This window comes from Xenopus laevis, chromosome 1L (genome assembly GCF_017654675.1).
Source record: "Xenopus laevis strain J_2021 chromosome 1L, Xenopus_laevis_v10.1, whole genome shotgun sequence".
NCBI classification, from domain to species: domain Eukaryota; kingdom Metazoa; phylum Chordata; class Amphibia; order Anura; family Pipidae; genus Xenopus; species Xenopus laevis.
This window is the reverse complement of record NC_054371.1, coordinates 161349196-161358117: the sequence shown is the minus strand read 5'-3', so window position 1 is coordinate 161358117 and position 8922 is coordinate 161349196. Positions and strand designations below refer to the sequence as shown.

The 8922-nt window shown below is 37.0% G+C and overlaps 1 protein-coding gene across 1 annotated transcript; it reads left to right on the top strand.

Moving 5' to 3' along the window:
- The first annotated feature begins 6509 nt into the window (after positions 1 to 6509).
- Positions 6510 to 7571, top strand: LOC121401424 (olfactory receptor 1468-like). The gene has a single exon (XM_041586053.1). The coding sequence runs from the start codon at positions 6592 to 6594 to the stop codon at positions 7534 to 7536; it is 945 nt and encodes a 314-aa protein (XP_041441987.1). The 5' UTR covers positions 6510 to 6591; the 3' UTR covers positions 7537 to 7571.
- Positions 7572 to 8922: the final 1351 nt, after the last annotated feature.

Genomic DNA, 8922 nt, shown 5'->3' with positions numbered 1-8922 from the left:
TCAGGAGAAAGGGACGCGGGGGGGCTCCTGGAGGAGGAGGCCTCGCAGGGACTCTGTGGGCTCTTTCAACAATAAAAACTTTGGAAAAGGTATTAGGCCCCAAAGTTTCTTGGAGCCAGCCCTCTATGAAGACCGTAGGGTTAGTTCCCTCCACCCTTTCAGGCAGCCCAACTATCCTGACATTGCTGCGTCTCAACCTATTTTCTAGGTCATCAGATTTTTCTAGAGCAGCCTTAAGTTGTAGCTTCATGGCCTGCACATCAGTGTGGAGAGGAGGCATGGCGTCGTCTATGGCTGAGACCCTATCTTCCAAGGCCTTAGTGCGGTCTCTCACCTTCTGCAAGGTGCATCAGGGAGATGTCAACCCTGAGCTCCTCAAACTGCGCCATGCTGGATGCACGGCTCTCCATAATGGCGGCCAGTACTTCTCCCAGCGTGGGTTCGGTAGGCGCAGCCTGCTGGTCGGGCTCAGGGCCTAGAGGGGAAGATGGCTGACTAGGCGGATTGGGGGATGCGAAGTCGAAGGATTTAACTTCGACAGTCGAATATTGAGGGTTAATTAACCCTCGATATTCGACCTTAAGTAAATTTGCCCCTTAATGTATTTGTAAAGAGCCTCTGTCCTCTTTTTAGCACATAAATCCTTCTTATAGACTGGTGCCAAAAACTAAAAGCTTGACTGACACTGTCTAGACTATTATACACATCAATCCCCAAATTTATCTCAATTACAGAGGCCCCAAACTCATTTATGTGTATAATGTTATTTCATTCTAACTTTGTCCAATTGTAAACCACATTTTCAAATGTTCTGTCCAGCCCTCCATTTGAATTGAATCCCTTTCAAAGTGAAAACATCCCATAGTAAACCTTTTTAGGTTTTTTCACTAGAAAAAAAAAGATGGAGATAGGACAATGTAACAATGTAAACATCAATGTAAATTATGAACAAATTTAAAAAGCAATGGACCATGGACAGACCCCTGAGGTATGCATTACTAGAACATGTTTCACATATTACCAAACTTTTTTTGTCACAGGGCAGTACAGAGCCCCTTTGCTGTCTGCATTGTTACATATAATGCTTTTGAATATTTTTTCTAGGATATATTATATATATATATATATATATATATATATATATATATATATATATATATATATATATATATATATATATATTTATATATATACAAATTGTAAGACTGTTGCACACACTTCAAAAGAGGATAATGCCCTGGTGCCAACAGAATGTATATACAAAATCTGTAGAAGAAAAGCTGTTGCACGCAAGGGACTCTTGTCTGAAGAAAAAATATAAGCTTTATTTAGATCGACGTTTCGACCCTCAATGGGGCCTTTATCAAGATACATACAACTGGTTTATCCCACACATTTATAGCCACATATGTGCACTCCCCCCACAAGCCACCCCTACCAGAAAGTGTCCAATTTCAAGCCAACAAGTCCCATGATCCTCATTGGGACAGTGATCAGTGCTGCCACCTAGGGGTAAAAACATAAAAGTATCCAAAATGTATAAAATTCACTATTTAAATTTAACAGATAAAAACAAATTCAGCGTTCGTCTAAAAAGGATACATAGGAACAGTATTCATTTAGACCCTTAGGGGAAACGGTATTAAGTTTCTTAATCCAAAATGTTTCCTTTTGTAATAATAGGCGACCGCGGTCGCCTCCTCTTCTTGGGATGGGGATAGTGTCTATACCCATAAATCGGAAAGTTGGAGGACCATGACCTTTTTCTAGATAGTGTTTGTATAGGGGGATATCGGTGTGTCCTTTCTCAAAAGCTGCCCTTAGGGATGATCTATGATTTCCCATGCGTTCCCGGATAGTGTTTTGGGTTTTACCTACATAGGTCAGTCCGCATGGGCATATTATAATATAAACTACATGCGTAGTAGTGCACGTTATGCGATGTCTGATTTCTATCTGCCTGCCAGTGTGTGGATGATAAAAATATTTACCTGTAATCATGTTCCTACAGGTTGTGCAACCTGCACATCTGTAGCATCCATTTTTAAGTGGCGCCAAACGTAAGGGGGTCACATTATAGCATTTTAAGGGGTCTGTGGGCATCAAATTATCTTTGAGGTTCTTCCCTCTTTTAAAACCCCACAAAGGTTTTTGTTTTACAGTATCTGGCAAGCTATTATCACTGGCTAAAATCGACCAGTTTTTATTAACGATGTTTTTAATAACAGATGTAGCTGAATTATACTGAGTAGTGATTACCATTCTTTTCGGACTATTTTGTACTTTGGATGTTTCTCTAGGCGTGTAGTTCAAAGCTTTATTCAATGCTCGATCTAGGGTTGTACTACTGTACCCCCTTTCCAAGAATCGATCATATGCTTCTTTTAACTGTTTTTCACGCCAATCACTGTTTGAATTATTACGGATAACTCTCAAAAATTGAGAGAAAGGAACGCTGTCCTTGGTTGAAGGTGGATGAAAGCTGTTGTAATGTAAGATAGTATTTCTATCAGTTTTTTTACGATGAAGTTTATAGCCCAATCCACCTTCTTCCATTAGGACAGAGACATCCAAAAATTCTATGTCCTTATCACCAATTGTAAGAGTAAATCGTACCGGTGTGTCTAGACTATTTAAGTCTGCCACAATATTTTCCAAAGAATGCCGGTCGCCCTGCCACAAGATGAAAATATCATCGATATAGCGATAATAGCTGATGATATTTGATTGGTATTTGGGCATTATATATCTGTTTTCGTATAAGGACATATAGCAGTTGGCATAGGCAGGTGCCATGGCAGCACCCATGGCTGTGCCCTCTTTTTGTAAATAAAAACAGTTTTCAAAACGAAAATAGTTATATTTCAAAGTCAATTCAAGTAAATCACATAAAAATTCCACAGGTGGGCCCTCGTATTCTTCAGATGTCTGTAGCACTGTTCTTACTGCCTCCACTCCATCATGGTGGGGAATGATGGTATACAGGCTACTAACATCTAGTGTGGCCAAAATGAGGTTTGGATGGGAAAATTTGATCTTATTAATAAAGGATAGGAATTGAGGGGTATCCTTTAGATAGAATGGTAACCTTTGTACAGGCTTCTGGAGATAGAAATCAATAAAAATACCACAGAAATAAAACAAGCTATTTCTAGAGGACACAATTGGACGGCCTGGTGGGTTTATAGTACTTTTGTGAACCTTGGGGAGACAGTAAAAAATTGGACAAATTGGAAATGCAGGAAGTAAGAAATTATACGTGTCTCTGGAGATCAATTGGCGGTCCATGGCTTGGTTCAGAGTATCAATCAAAATTCTTTTATATTCATTTACTGGATCACCCCGTAATTTCTGATAGATTTTGGAATCATTTAATTGTCCCATAGCCTCATTATGATAATCTTTATAGTCCAAAACGACCAACCCCCCACCCTTGTCCGCAGGTCTGATGATAATTGAATGGTCTTGTTTAAGGGTTGTAATGGCCATACGTTCTTCTTTAGTTAGGTTCACATGTGCCTTGTTGGCTCTATTCAATTTATTATTAGTTTCAAATTCAACCGTTTGTAGGAAGGATTTAATGCTATTATTATTTGTAGTTGGGTCGTAATTACTTTTAAGTTTCCATTTGTTAAAGGTTATATCTGTATTAGAGTCACCAAATTCTTCTAACAATCTCAGTTTACGTCCCAGCTTATATTGTTCAATGGACCAATCAAATTAGTTAAACTGTACAGTGGGGATAAAGCTAGCCCCTTTGGAGAGCAAAGAAAACTCACCATTTGAGAGCGTGTGATGTGAGAGGTTGAAGATGGGAATTATCGTTGGCTGCATGGTGGACGACCTCTTGTTTTTTTGCCCTCTGCGTGTCCTCCTCTTTGGCCTATGGGGCTGAAGATAGGTGCTGTTGTCACGCGTTCCTGGGAGGGCGGCTGGTCGGAAAAAGGACCCTTTTGTCGTGTGATCATTTGGGTCTGTGGTTTCGGAGCCTCGGCGCCGCCTGTTGCGGTGAATTCCACTTCCGATCCGGAGTCGCCGGAAGTGACGTCACTGTTGAGCGTCAGTTGGCGTCTACGTGTGTTATCGTGTGACCGATTGAAGCGGCGTTGCCTCGGTTCCCCTCCACCACTAAGCCAACGGTAAACTCTATGGTGGCTATATATATATATAATGTAGAGTAAAGAACCGGCACTCACGATATAGAAGTAATCTGTGCCTGGGTGCAGTCGTCATACGGGAGAATCAATAGAAGAAGTGTAGATCGCACTCACAGGTCTTAAGTGTAGTAAATAGCTTTTAATTGTTTTTAATTGTTTTTAATTGTTAGCGATTGTCCACAATTAAAAGCTATTTACTACACTTAAGACCTGTGAGTGCGATCTCCACTTCTTCTATATATATATATATATATATATATATATATATATATATATATATATATATATATATATATATATATATATATATATATACAAAAATCCAATTAGTTCAGCACTCCAAAAAAATCGTACATATATATATATATATATATATATATATATATATATATATATATATATATATATATATGAAAACAGAATATATTTTCAATAGTGATGAGCGAATCTGAAAAATTCGAGAAACACATTGAAGTCAATAGGCATCAATTTTTTTTATGCACTGCAATTTTTCTCACTACAAATGCATTAAAGTCAATTGGCATTTTTTCTTTTGCCAACTTTTTGCCTCAGCAATTTTTTTGTCGCAGCAAATTGTTCCATGGCAAAGTTTTGCCGTATTTCTGCGAAATGCCGAAATGCTGAATTTCGCCGCAAATCCATGGTTGCCGAAAAACTTTGATCATTAATAATTTTCACACTATTTCATACCAGAAAAAATGTAAACTGCAATTTGTATGCTGGACAAAAATCATTTTTGGGGGACAACATGATGGGAACAGATAGTCCAAGTCTCTACCCCCAATGCCCCCAGTTGTCTGATATATTGTCACTTGAGCCAACATTGGGGCAGATTCCCTAAAGGGCAAAGTGACAAATGCGTAAGCTTAAGCGTAACGTCATTTTGTAACTTCACCGATTTCCTAATGGGCACAGGCGTCACTTCGCTAGCGAAGGAGATATAAGCTAGCGTTGCTTCGCACTCTAACACCAGGCAGATTTTCGATCTGGTGAACGGACGTAACTCCGCAAATTCACTAATATGCAGATTTTACCGAACGTTACCTCATTCACCAGACTTGCCTTGCCAGCTCAGCCCAGGTGAAGTGCAATAGAGTGCATAGGACGTCCTCAACTTTTCGTGCCAAATTTTCCTAAGTCCCAAAAAACGCCGGTGTCTTTTCCTTTTTTCTGAGTGATAGCCTGCAAAGGTCCTTAAAAAGTTTTTAGGGTAACCGGGTTCCCTCCTCGATTTTCTAACATATGGAACATAAATTATACAGTGGGCTCATGTGTAGAGCATTATAACAACTCTTTATTAAGGTTCCCTGGACTTGTGTAATGTAATGAATTTGCTGCAACATAAATGTCCATGTAACTTTTTAATTTCCTGCCATATGCAAATCAGGCAATGTTAGCGCATCTTCACTTTGATTGCCGAAGTAAAGCTAGGGAAAATTCGCCAGCGTCCAGCGCCCTTGACGCAACTTCGCACTTTAGTGAATTGCCGTTGTCCTAGTGAATTTATGCCTGCCGAAGTGTTGCGATGGCTGGGAAGCCGTCACTGGCCAATTTTCTCTGGTTAGGTAACTTTCCCCTTAGAATTAGACCTGTTGACAATTTTATTGTCCAACAGAATAACACAACATACTATTTTGCATTTGAAATGCAATAGCAAACTGACAACTTTGCTAATGATATTTCCAAAGGGGTCAATTTATATCTGTATCAAGGGGCAGGATAAGTGTATAAATTCTTCACAGCAAACAGAGGTTTAAAAAAATATAAATCAACATACAACCAAGCATTGTGAAAAGAGCTTCATCCTAAAAGCAAATGTATTTACATCTTGAACCTTGGATTTTTTCAAAAATATTATTCTTCTTTTAAGTAGATAAAAGACATTAAGGTACATAAAATAAGATTCAAGTTGAAAATGTACAATATTTAAAATGCACAATATGTTTTATATATTTTGATATTTTTGACAGAGCAAAATTAAATTAGATAGATAAATAGATATATAGATAATCACTTATAACCTTTAAATAGGAGGATTTTCTGTCTGGTTTTACTAATTGAATTGCTATATTGTGCTGTTGCTGAAATTTGATTCAATATGATATAAATGACTGATAACATGTTATTTTTATTGAAAGGTATTGTATTACAGCAATATTCTCCAGCATGTCATAAGCCTGGGCAAAAATATACATGGTTTTAAAAGTGGCAAAATCTTCACTGTCACTATAGGCATCATGACTATAGTTAAGATAATAGCTATATGAATATTAATATGAATATTTCTGCTATTGTTGAAAGCATATCAATATTATTATACTTATATGTAATATTTGCTTCCACTATATTTCCTTTATTTGTTCTAAATTATTGCAGAGATTTTAAAAGATGAAAATAATACTGTGAGGGTAAAATGAACCGTTCCAGTGTGACTGAATTCATACTATTAGGATTATCTCTGTCAGAAAAGACACGCATCTGCATTTTTATTGTCTTCCTTCTCATCTACACCATAACCATTCTGGCCAATGTCTTAATCATCATATTGGTATATAGTAATCATCAACTTCATAGTCCTATGTATATTCTGCTAAGCAGTTTTTCTTTCTTGGAGATTTGTTACACAGCAGTTACAGTGCCCAAAATGCTGTCAGACTTAAGTCATCACAATCCAGCTAGCATTTCTGTCGTTGGATGTTTTACTCAGTATAACTTTTTTTCTCTATGTGCCGCTACTGAGCATTTCATCCTTGTTGTTATGGCTTATGACCGCTATATTGCCATTTGTTTCCCTCTTCGTTATGGGAGTATAATGACCAATAAGGTTTGTATTCAACTTATACTTATTTGCTGGTGCATAAGTATTCTATCTGTTTTAATCCCAGCCTTTTTTTTATCAAAGCTCATTTTTTGTGGACCCAACAAAATTGACCATTTCTTTTGTGAATTTAATCCACTATTAAAACTGTCCTGCTCCAACACCCACATTATCCAAATCATTTTCAATTCACTCTCTTGGATTATAATTGTTGGTTGTCTACTTTGCATTGCAGTATCCTATTTCTGTATCATTTCAGCTATTGTAAAAATTCCTTCCAGACTTGGAAAAACAAAAACTTTTTCTACTTGTGCTTCTCATTTGACTGTTGTTGGAATATTTTATGGGACAGTTATTTCTATATATCTTAGACCAACAGTGAACACAACTTTTCAACAAAACAAAGTGGTTTCTGTATTTTATATTGTAGTGACCCCTGTTCTGAACCCCATTATTTACAGCTTTAGAAATGAGTTACTGAGAAAAGCAGTATCTATTTTGGTTATAAGAATAAGAATGCAATGTTTTTGTAGACAGTAAACATGTAATATATTGTGTACATTTGTGCAGATACGCTAAGGTTGGCTATACAGACCAAATGATACAAAACTGAAAATCAGATGAAATTGTATGACCTTTATCACAGTCTTTCATGCATGCTATACATTTCTTTCTATGTTCATGTGTTTTCTTAATCCAGCCATCCTCATATAATTTGCTATTCTGTAATGTGTGTTGTTGGTGTAGAAAAAAAGTAAAACCCAATTGTTTTTTGTTTTTATTTCTCATGTATTTGAAATAAAGACAGTTTGTATATTATTTATACAGTTAGTTGTTTGTGATTAATAGGCCACTAATGTTCTGCATACACACACACACATATATCTTTGATTGCATGAAACAATTTAATACATTAAAATATAACAATCTCATTATATTATTAAATGTAAAATGTATTACATATTTATTGAATTTAAAAAATATATTTAAAGAAATTACATATTTTGAAGGTTTATTTCTTGAATACTAAAGATGAAAAAATATATCCTGAAAAGGCTCCAGGAACACTGAAAAATGTTCTTCCTATTTTTTGAATGTGCAAGGTTCACTCCTTGAAGTATAATCCAGAAGTCATGAAATACTGTAGGGGGTTAAAGTTTTGCCTGTTTTTATTTCAGGTAGTTCTCCAAGAAGGTTATGGATAGCTAAGGACTGGTCTTTATTGAGAGGGTGATGTTTCCCATAATTAGATTAAAGTATTTTCCTGACAGTGCAGTAACTGACCAGCGGGTCAGGATTAGCTTGTTTATAAAAGGGGAAGGCACCACATGTTCTTTCTCTTTTGGTTCCCACTTGCTGAAGGAGGTAGTAAAGACCTGGTACACAGGTAGGTTCCAGCAGGGGAAGTACTGTAAGTGTAAGGAAGATCTGTAATAGCTCACTCTAGGAGTGAGAGGCAGGATCAGGGTAGTTAGTAGAGCAGCCAGTTGCTCCACTGAGTAAACCAGGAAGGGTTAATACCATGCAATGATAAGGCTGACACTATGCCAGTATAAGGACTCAAGTAGTTAGGGTATGGAGATTCCTGTAGCATGGGACCACTGTAAGCTTTGTATAGTGCTGGGGATTGTTTGACAAAGGGAGTGAGTATTACTTGAAAAAACGTTGAAATTCAAAAAGACCAACCAAAATTAAGGCAAAGTTTTTTTTTGGTCGAATAGGTCTGTTTTCGAACGAATAGGTCCGTATTCAGCTGAATTCGAATAGTGTGAATCAAAGGAATATCACATTCGATCGAATTCTATTAGAAGTATTTCCCAAAAAAAACTTAGATTTTTCAAAGTCCACCAATTGAATCCAAATAGGTTCTAGGAGGTCCCCCATAGGTTAAAACAGCAATTCGGCAGGTTTTAGATGGCCAATGGT